Source organism: Hippocampus comes, unplaced genomic scaffold (assembly GCF_001891065.2).
Source record: "Hippocampus comes isolate QL1 unplaced genomic scaffold, H_comes_QL1_v1.1 scaffold71, whole genome shotgun sequence".
Classification (NCBI taxonomy): domain Eukaryota; kingdom Metazoa; phylum Chordata; class Actinopteri; order Syngnathiformes; family Syngnathidae; genus Hippocampus; species Hippocampus comes.
The window spans coordinates 37,971-51,461 of record NW_017805932.1 but is presented as its reverse complement, the minus strand read 5'-3'; the positions used below and the strand labels follow the sequence as shown (position 1 = coordinate 51,461).

The 13,491-nt window shown below is 40.8% G+C and overlaps 1 protein-coding gene across 1 annotated transcript; it reads left to right on the top strand.

The window, feature by feature from the left end:
• Positions 1-3,617: 3,617 nt before the first annotated feature.
• Positions 3,618-13,270, top strand: LOC109527980 (Y+L amino acid transporter 2; the record flags this gene model as incomplete). Its single annotated transcript, XM_019890227.1, has 11 exons — positions 3,618-3,866; positions 5,063-5,238; positions 5,330-5,472; positions 7,352-7,477; positions 8,990-9,134; positions 9,241-9,364; positions 9,884-9,987; positions 10,811-10,907; positions 11,314-11,463; positions 11,556-11,739; positions 12,647-13,270. Coding segments are annotated over 11 exons (1,593 nt in total), but the record flags the coding sequence as incomplete, so codon positions are not given.
• Positions 13,271-13,491: the final 221 nt, after the last annotated feature.

Below are 13,491 nucleotides of genomic sequence, written 5' to 3'. Positions count from 1 at the left end.
TGGAAAAACTCACTGAAAACTGACCTGCCAACCAATATGGGTCTGCATCCTCATTTTGAGAACCACAGAAAAAAAACCAAAAGTGTTGTTGATGCAGCAGTCCAAATTTAGGCCACTTTTGTTTATTTGTAGGAGCGCTGTTTTGTTATTTGGGTGTCCTGAGGCAATTTCTTGAGCCGTTTTGTACCGGGACAAAACCAATTCTAAAATGGCTAAAACTGGACCTGATTTTGTCCAATTCAGGTACCAACCTTATTTTATTGAAACCCAAATACTGACGTCTGATACTATAATGCAAATTGAGGGGACAATGTTTTCTTTTGTGAGTTATCACAAATAGGTGTCTTAGCAACGTATTTTATACCTACGCGAAGGGACTAACTTCACCTTTGGCGGAGGGAGTCTGATTACCTGAAGCCAACGCAATGATTTGGCGACTAATTTTCCTCCGCTTCCACGCAACTTCCTTCTTGAGGCTACTACGACTCGGTTCTAATTCAATCAAATAAACGGGCAAAATACAGTATGTCATGATTGGTGTACGCCAGCTGTGAGTATGTCCGCTCGGCAAGTTTGAACGTGACCACGGAAACATCCTTCGTGGATTTTTGAATTAAGGAGGAGGAGCTAAAGGAGGAGGAGATTTTGGCATGCTAGTCACACGCCGTCTGGAAGAAGAAGAAACACGTCTCTCCTCTTCTCCTCACGTTTGGTTCCTGGTGCCCACACGCCGGTATGTTAATTTTTTTTCCGTGTGTGTTCTTCAAAACGCTCCCTCTATCTGTCTCCCCCCGCTATTAGACACTCGCGTCTCCATTTTGTCTCAAAGAAAGAGAAGCCAAGTGGGAGACGGCGATGAGAGTATTTCGCAGGCTAGCATCCGCAGCATCCTCGCGCATTAGCATTGGCGTCACTTCATGCTAAATCTTAGCACGAGCCACATGTTTCCGTTTCTAGTTGGAGTGTTCAAGTCGCCAACGTGGTGACTCGCCACGGCACGACCCTCGCTTTTCTTCTTGGTATCAGCTTGTCGACAACTTTTTGCAGAAGTCTTTTTTTTTCCTCCTATGTGTGCGACGACGGCTGAAATAAAAAAAATAAGCAGTGGAAGAAAATGCTGTCCCGTGACGTCACTGCAAACCATCAACGTGGGGTCATCGAGTTCGGATTTCATTATTGTACGAGATAAATTTAGTACAAAAGGATAGTTCTGACAATAGGGTTTACAAATGACAGAAGTACCAATTTTAAAACAATAAATGGTACCCTGAGTTACAAGTTTTGTTTGCTCTGTGGCTAAACTGATGCGATTAATTCATTTCAGATGTTATAAACCCCCCACCATGTTGTTGCGTGTTTTAAATGGAAAACAACAAATGATAAAACGGAAACACATCAAGTTTCATAAAGTGAAATTACTGCATGTATCGTGGCATAGCTTTGTGGGAGACTTCAGATTGGTCATTATATTATTTGCAAGCGTTGGGGTGTGAGTTGTGGTGGCCTACATACAGCGGCTCCTTGTGAGTGTATTCAATTTCATTTTGTATTAGCATGTCTGACTTTTGGACCGGTTCAATCAGAGCTTCATCAAGAGCTCTCCTTGCCCACACACAAAAGCATTGCCACACCAAACTTGCCTGAAATTAAGTAAAGCTAGATTCCCACCCGATTGTAAATGGCTGCCTCACGTGTGAATAAACATTCATTATTATTATTTTCCAATCTTTTTTTAGCTACATGCTATTTAAAATCTGCTCGTAAAAATGATTTATAGTCTAATCTAATTATGTTGCTCATGTTATGAACTGCACATACTCACCCTTTCCTGTTTTAGTATCTAAATTGAAAGCAAAGGACACTTTTTTTTCCCCAGCTAAGCCTTTCGAGCAGACCGCATGAGCCGACCATTGTGTTTTAATCCAGTCGTCTTTGAACTCCCTCAGGAATGTGACTGTATGGAAATGACACGTGAACGTCTGATCCCTCATCTGAAAGAGGTTTTTTTTTTCCTCCCCTGACTCCCGAGACCACCAGCACACCTGCAACCTTCCCTCACTCACACCGATGTTCTCTTGGCGTGCAAGTGTATACAAATTTACACTTCATGCCTCATAGACCTCTCGCCTTGTTGCAAACCCTAACATGTCAACAAAGAACGCTCGCCAAAAGCTGCGTCAAACAAAAGACTTTGGATCCCATGAGAAATCATCTCAAGTGGATTCATTTATCTTAAAAGCTTCATCTCATGTACAGGAAAAGTTTTTTTTAAACTACAATATAGCACATTTAAATAAAACAAATGAAGTAAAAGTCAATAATTTGGTTCATTGACTGCTGTGGACATTTCTATTCGTCAAAAGAAATCCAACTGTTCACTGCCCTTGAATATATACATCAAGCATGTTTTTCAGCCTGGAAGAAAGTCTTGCATCGCTTGTCCGTGAAATTCAGCTTGGTAAACCACTGTGATGGCAAATAGATCCTTCTCAATGGATTGCTTTGGTTTTTAGATCAGCACAACTTTTGCATAGAAAATAAAGATTAGGTCGCAAAGCTCGGCTTATCAAGTTGATTTTGAGGAAGAGAAATGCCAACATGTTGGTTTGGTGCATGACACTGGAATGGAGTATGTACATGTGTAGTATAAACAGAGTAAATAGGAGAAAGTGTGTTGCAGTCATGAGTGAATGGTGAACACCATGTAAACAAAAAAATAAAAAGACAAGAAAAATTGATGCTCAACTCGAGCCATGCAGTGAATTAATTTCACTCGGGGCACATTTTTTCTGTGTGTATCTAAATAAATGATTAGTTTGACCTCAGAAGCCCTTTCTCACTCTTGTTTTTCTTGTTTTATAGTTTGGGCATTCAGAAAAGCCCCCAAATATTAGTGTCAAAGTTACTGTACATTTTTTTTTCTTTTTGCAAAAAGCAAATTTTCTCAATTGTTCAGAAGCTGGTGTTTTTGGTGCAACCAAGCGATGTTCTACTGCTCTTTACAGAAGAACAGTATTTTGTGAGTCCTGCAAATTCGTCCAAATGCTCCAAAATGGCTGGCAATATGGCGAACTGTGAAAGACTTAATCAGCTGCCAGAACGTAGCCAGTTTCACTTAGCAACAGGAAATCTGTCTTTGACGAGTCGACCCACAAAAAAGTCTGAAGCAGCCTTGCCCAAAAAGCACATGTAAAGTCTGCCGTTTTAGTTACAGGTGACCATTTTAGAACCAGATTTCTCAATTTCATGTGTCTTTCAAAAGCAAACTCAGGCTTGATATGTTGCCGATTTCAAACCAAATTTGAACCACATTTTCTCAACAGATGAAACTAAACTGTAAGAAAGTCCACTTCTTGTGTGTGTGTGTGTGTGTGTGTGTGTTAAATTAGATGACAAGCTAATCCACAACTTGCACATCATATCACTACTCAGGGGAATTTCCTGTCAACTGCCATTATTTTTGACATTCTCTCGCTCTGGCTCTGCCTCTGTCTCTCTGACTTGGTTTCTCTCTCTCCTTCTCTTTCTCACACACACACACGCACACGCACACACCCTCTCTAGTCCCCACCTACTATTCTACTCCCTCTTCAAGTTCTCCTGCCACCTCTCTCTCTCTCTCTCTCTCTCTCTGCCTGCCTCTGCCTCTCTCACTTGGTTTTTCTCTCTCCTTCTCTTTCTCACACGCACACATACTCTCACACACACCCCCTCTCTCTAGTCCCCACCTACTATTCTACTCCCTCTTCAAGTTCTCGTCCGGAGGCAGCGGCGGCGTGCGACTCAAACAGGAGATCTCCCTGCTGCACGGCGTCTGCCTCATCGTGGGCAACATGATCGGTTCCGGCATCTTCGTGTCACCCAAGGTAATGTAAGACGAGCCGTGCAACTTGATGATTGCATCAGACTTGCCTTGCGCCACCGTCGCCCGCATTACAGACGTGCAAGGCAAAGCGCAGCTGTTGAATGAGCGTGATTGTTGAGCTGATCTTGCAACTTGTTCGTTTCAAGATTTTTATTCCAATGAGAAGTTTGCATTCCGAGTGTGAAACATTAACTTTACTGTTCAAACAACAGGATCAAGAACAAATGGGGACCACTAAAATCAATTTGCTTTTGAAAGGACAACTTCTCCCCATGATTGAATCTTTTTCGCATTTTTTCCCCAATTCCTACGGTGTTTACTTTTATCCAACACTTAAATTTTTCACAAAACACCAAATTTTGGGGAGAGTAGTAGTATGAAAATAAAACAATTTCTTAAGTTTCTACAGAATGTTTAACAAAATTACATGTCATTTTTTTTTTCATCCTCACATTACTTTTCTTTAACAAAAAAAAATCCATTAAGCTAATGAAATTTTCACCAATTCTTTACATTTGTGTTCCTTTGTTTTTTTTTATTACATCTTACGATTCCAAAAAAGTTAGCAATTTTTCAACAAAATATAAACTTAACATTACTGAAAAAAAAAAGCATCCTGTTACCTTTCACTTTGAAACCATCTTTGCGGCCTCGAAGTTAGTCACACATCTATAAAATATTGACAAAAATACTAAATTGCAAAAATAGAGGGTTATGTTTTTGTTTTTGGGTGACTGTAATACTGCAGCTACCATGAATGTTCTTCATGTTGTTCAAAAACTTATTTCACAAACGTCAAGAAAAGACGTGTTGGGTGGAGGATTCGAACTTAAAAGAAAAATCTAATTGTTCAGACCATCCTTTCACCTTCCACAACATGTTCACAGAATACAATGATCTATGCTTATTTCTTACAAAGTTCTTAGAGGGGAAGTCAAGTCAAAAACGCTGGTGGCGCTTGATTAATACCTGAGCCACTGTGATGTCATTTTCCATCCAAAGTAAGTGGCAAAATGGCCGCCCCCTGAGATGAATTAAGAAATCTCGCTGCTTCATTCATATTCCGCAGATGCGATATTCATCGAAATGCCGCGTGGAGATGAATGCGGCTGCAAAGAACATATTGTCAAGAAAGATTTTGACATGACTTTGCCTTTCCAATTTGTCGAAATATCTATTGTGTGTTACCTAACGCAGGGGGTGCTCCTGTACACCGGCTCCTTCGGCTTGTCGCTGGTCATCTGGGCGGTCGGAGGGGTTTTCTCCGTTTTCGGCGCATTGTGTTACGCCGAGCTGGGCACCACCATCCGTAAATCGGGAGCCTCCTACGCATACATCCTGGAGGCGTTCGGGAGCTTCTTGGCATTCATTCGGTATGTAGCGCCAACTTGTTCAACCGCCTGGGCAACGTATACCTGTCATGACTCACTTGTGGCGTCTGGTTTTTCTTCTTCTTGTCGAAAGGCTATGGACATCGTTATTGATTGTGGAGCCAGCCTGCCAGGCAGTGATCGCCTTGACCTTCTCCAGCTACCTGGTCGAGCCATTCTTCATGACATGCCCCGCCCCCTATTACGCAGTCCGCCTCGTCGCTGCTGTCATCATTTGTGAGTTTTGCAGAGTCAAACTGTTGGGTTCCAAACTTTTGCAGTCTTCCTTCATGCCTTGAAGGACTGACATGCATCAGTCTTTTCAAATTCAGATGAGATTTCATGACATTTCAGATAAAATGCTTCATTCCCGCTAAAATTGTTGCCAAAATTCTCTTTTTTTTTTTCACCCCCGCCCTCCAAATTTTCACATTTCTACAAAAATGACGACAAAATTCTGGAAAATATTTTAATCACTTTTTAAAATGATCTTTGAAGTTTTTCCAGAATTTCAACAAATTCTAATTTCTACAAAATTATCAGATTAAAAGAAATCACATTTCTATTAAGCGTCATGGAAAATATGAAATTTTAAGACAGATTCTAAATTTAAGACATTTTTACCTCCACATTTGTTAATTTCTCCAGAATTCTCTAAAAATGCCTATTTCTGCCAAATGTTCACCAGTTTTTCAAAATGCTCCAAAAATGTCCATGGAAAGATCTTGAAAATGTTTTTGCAATCTTTATGAAAAATGATTTAATTATAAAGGGGAAGTCAACTCAAACATTTTCTTGACAATAGTATGAGCGGCCATTTTGTCACCGGCTGTCGACTGAAAAATGACATCACAGTCGCTCAGGTCAAGACCAATCACAGCCTGGGGGTGGGGGAAGTATATTAAATCATAATTGCAATACTGAGAGGAAAAAAAGCTGCAAGAAGATGAGATGTTCAGTTTCCTGCTCATTGGTTAGCATAGCACTGCAGCCATTTGAGTTGCGTGTGCAACTACCTTGTCAAGTGACAAGTCACAATTTCCTCCATTCATCTCGTCTGTGTTGGAGTGCATTAAGACTTGAGCAGTGTTTGCTCAGAGCTGATAACGCCTCCAATCGGGCGGGTCAGGCGTGAGTAAAATGCAGTGACGTTGCAAAATCAAGCAGGCACAGCCCCATTTGGCATAGTTGATGTGTCGTAAACGTAAACAGGTTTTAGATATCTGGGACTTTTTGATTGGCACAGTTGTATGATTTTTGTAAACCTCATCAGATAAATATGTTGGCTCATTTGCACGAAGTTCCTCCCAGCGCGTGTTGTCTTTCAGGTTGAACTCTTGGGCAGTCAGCCAGTTGGCAAACTGGATTTTGCATGACTTCGTATTGAAAGGATTAAAAAAAAGAAAAAAGAAAGATGTATTATTATGTTGCAAATTTAAAAAAGAGGTGTCAAAATGTATCTGTCCTTAAGCAAAATAGCCTCAGCGAAAAACTTGTAAAAAATAAAGTTATGCATACACGCACAGACTGTCTCATGCAAATGAAATTTTCCATTTGAGTCAAACTACAAAAAACTTAAAAAAAAAAAAATGAGGTAACCCTAAAAAAAAAACTAACAGATTGTTCAGTTCTCATTTTCATTCAAATTATTCAACCGTGTGCAAATTTTCTTTCGACAGTTTTCATCCAAATTCATTCAAATTGATACCAAATGGTCTAAACCCAATTCTCAGTCATTTCAATTTCCACAGAATGTTTACAGAATTCTTCGTGAAGTACAAAATATCCCCCCCCCCAAAATGTTTCTGAAACAAATTCACAAACATATTCAAATACTGTCATAACAGTGTATACTAACTTTTCATTTATATTGTTTCATATTTACACTAATTTCTATAGTTTGTTTTCATTAAAAAAAAAATCTACATTTTTATACGGGTTCTTTAAATGTATTCAAAATGTTTCTAAAAATTCCTGCAAATTCATGCAAAATTGGTTTAAGTATTCTAAAAAATGTTTGTAATGTCGATTTTTGCCTGTTTATCCAACAATGCTGCAGCTCTTATCTTTCCCCCCCCTCACTTTCCCCCCCACATGACATGTTACTGTTTCTCAGGCCTGCTGACATACGTGAATTGTTTGAAGGTGAAGTGGGGCGCTATTCTTCAGGTCATATCCACCGTGGCAAAAGTGCTGGCCCTGATCGTCATTATCATCACCGGCCTTGTCAAGCTGGGTCAAGGTACGTATTGTTAAATTGCTTCAAGTGAAATGGTTAACTAGTTAACCTGCCAGATGACTATACAGCATTTCGAATGATTGTTTTTGACTCACGCGGTGTTGTGTTCTGGGACAACGTAAGCACAAAAAGAGAGAGCAGATGTCTGGGATGAACCTGAGCATGCCCGTGACCCTCGTGAGGATGTTTTGCTCGGATAATCAATGGATGTTTTTCACATTTTTTTCATTTTTATTTTAGTAATAAGCAATTAAAAAAATGGGTTGGTTTCACCAAAAACACAGACTCTGACCAAAAAGGAGAAAATTATTTTTTTCTGAAAACAAAAGAAACATCTCAAGTGGACAAGTAACTTTGCCACAAATATTTTATGACACCGCATGGCCAATCAACAATTTATTGCAGCTCATGAGCATCGCAAACTCACTGCCTGCCTCGAGTTGAATGCGTTTGTCATCGAAACGGGCCCGTTTCCAACAGTTTAGCATTTCTCTCTCTCATAATCGATTTGACGAGCCAAGATTCACAGTTGAAATTTTGTCTTCCGCTCAAAAGCTGTTCTAATCTCAAATCCTAAAGTGATGCGGCACCGCCATTTACAGGCATCACTTCAGTCTTTCCAGTGGTTTACAAACCCGAATTTGGACTTCTATGTACGTTGATGGCAGTAAACTCTTGGATTGTTGTTGACGAATAGAAACGTCCACGACAGTCGATCAGTTATCATCCAAGTCGAGGTTGTTAAAAGCAATAAAACAGCCTTTGGCGGCTTAAATGAGCATAACCTCTGATGTTACGTAAATCATTAAAACACAGAAAAGACAAACAGGATGTAGGAAAATTTGATTCGATTGGCTTACCTTTATTACTCCCACAAAGGAACATTGGATCATCTCAACAGCAATAGTGGACCAAAAAAAAAAAAAAGATTCCATCTAAGGAATGTTGAGAAAGTGTAGTTGATACCTCCCCTTAACGCAGGGGTTTCAAACTCATTTTTGTCGCGGGCCACATTTTTGTTACCATTTCCTTTGGAGGGCTGTTATGACTGAAACCAAATTAAAAAAGCCAATACTTACGGTTTATTCAACTATTGTTTAAATTCCTGTAAAGAAGGGTTTGGTTCCAAGAAAATGCTTACAATATGTCTCTTTATTACATATGAGAATTTTAAATTTTGGTTGAGATTTTAGCAAGCATCATGGGAGTTGACATGTTTGATTTGCTTTGGCGGGCCACATAAAATGATGTGGCGGGCCAGATCTGGCCCCCAGGCCTTGAGTTTGACACCAGCCTTAACAGATCCCGATTCAACAAATATCGGAAAATAGTGTCCAGTCTACTCAAATTAATTGCCCGGCCCGAGTTGCTTAGTTGATACCACACTATGCTGACATACAATAGCACAACATACCGCTTCGGAATTCACACCAACCTAGTTCCATAGTTCCTGAGCTGAATTGGTGAGAACATGGCGCCAAGTCATCTTTCCCCCCCTGCTTGGTTTGAGAACAGGTTTCAGTCAAAACTTTGAGGACTCGTTCCGAGGCTCCAAGATGAATGCCGGCGACATGGCACTGGCCCTCTACTCGGCGCTCTACTCCTACTCCGGCTGGGACACGCTCAATTTCATTACCGAGGAGATTAAGAACCCAGAGAGGTAAGGGGGCGGGGAAACAAAGACAATCCAGTCTCCTGCTTGCATAGCATTGTCATGTTTGCCGTTTCTTCCAAAAGATAAGGAGCACTTCATTTTGATGTTGCAGAAATCTCCCGCTGAGCATCGCCATTTCCATGCCCATCGTCACCGTCATTTACATCTTGACCAACGTGGCCTACTATGTGGTCATGGATGCCGAACAGGTCCTCAATAGCGAAGCTGTCGCCGTGGTGAGTACTTCCTACACTACCGCGCAACTGGGAACTTGTTTGACCATTGGAACGATTGTCTGATTTGAGTTTGGTGGGGCTGGGTCCAGGAAGTAGTTGTTTGTGTTTTGTCGAAAGAAACAATTGTCTACATGTAGTTTGTGGAGCTATGAGTTCCTGGAAATCTGGATGAGCCTTCCGTCACCTCTACCTGGACCTGCACCTTATGCAGCTGCCAAGGAAGCGCTTTTTCCGCAATATCTCGGGAGTGTCAATGGTCAAAACTGAGCAATTTAATCTTGGCGTTTTACTGGATGTCACCAGATTGCGGAGGTGTACCTAATGTTGCGGCCGGTCATCTTGACTTGCAGTCAGTCAGTCTGCCAGAGCATCTTCACTGATTGCGAGCGGAAAGTCTGTCTGTTGACTTAATGACTTTAGCGGATGAGTGCTCTGTAATTGTTTCCACATGGCTGTTGCCTTTATTTTGATTGTCCGATGTTTGAACGTTAATCCGAACGACGCTGACGCTCTCCTCAGACTTTTGCGGATGAGGTTCTGGGCTGGGGCCGCTGGCTGATCCCGTTGTCTGTGGCCATTTCCTGCTATGGCGGTCTCAACTCTTCCATCATTGCTGCCTCCAGGTCACACTTTTACCAAACCATTAAGTCACTGACAGAAAAGTCCAACTAATGCCATAATGATGCAGTTATTGAATGTTCCTTTTTTTAAGATAAGAAATCCTTTATTTGTCTCACAATGGAGAAATTCCCATCTCCCCCCCTCATTTAACTTTTGACCATAACTGTGAGGTGCAGCATCACGTGGGTAGACAATATAACGATATTCCTTGGCATATGTTCTTTATCTGGGCAAAAAAAATAAAATAAATACACTGCATATTATTAGCTGTAGGCCTGCCCTATACTGCCCCCAGATGGCCAAGGTGTGCATACCAGGAGCAGTGGCACCAAACCTGTTGACTTCGTATATTAATTTAACTAAATAGTGAAAGAGGATTTGAGATAAGCGTTTTGAATGAATTGAACTCACAAGGGAATTCCAAATGTAGCAAAATAACCTTTCCCATTAAGTCTAACGTTGATATCAATATTCTGTCGACGTGCTACTATCATAAAGGCAAAGATGCGCTTAACATTTCTGACCGCTACCAGAGATGATCAAACCCAAACAATACAGATTGTGTTTTCAAATTCATTTTTGTTAAAATCATAGAGCATGACGTATATTACCTATTTCAAATTTTAGACACATTTTAAGCAGAGATTTACAAAATTGTCTTTTCACAATCCATTAACTATTCTGTGTGAACGTAAATTTCCTGCCCTAAATTTTAGGAAAAAAAATCATACTGTAGATATGTAGAGGCCTTGAAGCCTCAAGTGTCACATAAATGTTTGGTGTTGCATCTTGACTTGCGTGCTCAATGAATTCCCCCGCCCGCAGGTTATTTTTCGTGGGTTCCCGTGAAGGCCACCTCCCCAACATCCTGTCCATGATCCACGTCAAGCGCTTCACCCCCATCCCTGCCTTGATTTTTAATGTTAGTATCAACTTTACTTACCTCTGTCAAATGCGGTCAGCGTCAGGCCTTTTATGTAAGAGCAAAGTCATAATATTAAGAGGCTGTCATCTAAATGGTAAACGGTTGTAGACTTAACAGAAATATGTGATGGTATTTTGAAAAAAGTTGGACAAGCTAAAAGCATCATTTAACATGCATGCAATTATGTAATAATGTGAATGAAGTGGTATTATGGGCCTGTGGTGAAAATGAATCTAAATTTCCTGCCTCCTACAGGACTGGAGTGGAACAGCATGCACATTACAACTTCTGAATCAAGCACATTTCTTTTGCTTGATTTTCTCACGTTTTTAAATGCCTTGTAATCAGCGGTGTTTGTCTTTTGTTTTTTTTTTTGTTTGTTTTTTTTTACTTTTTACCTCAGGGCATCATGTCTCTGTTGTATCTGTCCGTGCCCGACGTCTTTCGCCTGATCAACTATTTCAGCTTCAACTACTGGCTCTTCATCGGCCTGTCCATCGTCAGCCTCATCTATCTTCGCTTCAAGGCCCCCAAGTTGCACCGACCCGTCAAGGTCAGCGCTCCGTTTGTCTGCCTAAATTTTAAAAAGGAAAAAAAAACATTGAAGACTAACTTCCTCCCCTCTGCGGGGTGTCCCTCCCACAGCTGTCCTTGTTCTTCCCCATCGTGTACTGCCTGTGCAGCCTCTTCCTGGTGGTGGTGCCGCTCTACAGCGATACCATCAACTCACTGGTGGGCATCTGCGTGGCGCTGTCCGGCGTGCCCGTCTACTTCCTCTGCTTCCGCCTGCCGCGCAACTCCAGGCCCGCTTTCCTCAACAAAATCCTCCGTGAGAGTCTTTTTTTGTCTACGTCCATCTCTACCCTTAAAACGGAACCCATGAAAAGCAGGACTTTCTGTCTGTTTATATCTTTATATCTTTATATCTAACTTTGCATTGATCGCATCGGCTAGCTAATACGGGTGTCGAAAGTGAGAAGCACCGAATTCCACAACTATTTGACTCTCTCCCCGACAAGGGGTTTGCGATTGCGTCTAGATGCCTCAAGACAGTGGCAATTCACTTCAAAAGAAGAGGATCGTGAAACATCAGCCATACTTATAGCATGTCGACACTCCTGAACCGATGTTACATAAATGACTGTCCTCAGTCGTGTCATTTTCCAGTAAACGTTTACATGAGGCTCGGCAATACAAAGTAAGATGCTGTCTCAAATTGATCACATACGGCCAAACAAGTATGCACACGAGCGCCATGTACAAACGCTATTGAGCCATTAAATTGAACTTTGCCTGTATTCCCAAGTATTCGCTATTGTGTCTAAATGCCAAACTACAATTGTGTTGTGGCTTTGTGAGAGAAGCACAAACATACTTAGTTTCACGTTGGACTGTTCATGAGGCATCATCTGAAACATCTCAAATGCAAACAGAAAACATGACGAATCAATTAAAAACTGAATAAAAACCACACGGCGGTGCCCAAATAGTACTTTCATTGCTTTTCCCTATGCACAAAAAAAGCAAATAGCCGAGATTTTAGCGTACAGCAAAAAAAAATAAATAGTGAAGAAATGCAAATGTACCAACTTTTCTACGGTATGTAAATGTTTTAAATACAGAACTGCACTTACAAATACTACCTAAGTAGAGTAACCAAATAGTTGCACTTTGTTACTCCCCCACAACTGGCAAAGCGTAACAGATCTTTGTATGGTTTCTTTTTTTTCTGGCAGACACGCTTTCGTCTTGCACCCAAAAATTGTGCTACTGCTGCGTGGCGTCGCCCGACATCGATTTGGACAACATCGACACCGACAAGATGGAGTGAAAGAAAGACAGAAGGGACAAGCGACCCTCTGCTCAAGACAATCCTCTTTTTTTTTTCCTTTATTATTTTGAAGAGGGGGAGGATGAAGAAAAAAGCGGTACCTGCACACTCTGCACATCGCCACGTTGCCACAGCCCGCCCAACATTTTAAGAAAAAGTTATATGCTGTCAAGTTGCACATTTTACGTTGTTCTATTTTAAGAACGCGTTGTGGATATTTATTTTCACTGGAGTTGGGATTATTTGACCGTTTCACACCGCAGTTTTGTTTTTGTTGTTAAAGGGAGGCACAGCACTGGAGCAATCACTGTGATCAGGTTTGGTTTGTTATGCCTCTTAGTGGTTGAAAAAGATTTTCCATCAGCTTTCCTTTGATGATTGCACTGACTTGACTTGAAGGGGGGGAGAGAGAGCAGCAGTTTAGTTTTTTCCATGTTAAAAAGATAAAGTTGGGAAATAGTTAAGTGCTTTTAATATTGCCACTTGTGCCAAAAGTACCACTTTTTTCTTGGAAAATGACAATTTGGGTTAAAAAAAAAATTAAACTTATAAAAACAAGGCTTTCACAATCTGGATATTTTTTCAAATATTTAAAAAAAAACACATTTAATATTTTTTTCCTTGTTGCCTCATCTTTTTTTCTAGTAAAAATGCCCCCCCCCCCCAAAAGTATATATTTTTCAAAAAATGATTACTATTTTTCCCCTTACAAAAATACCACTTTATTCTTGGGGCGGGGGTCCTTGCAAT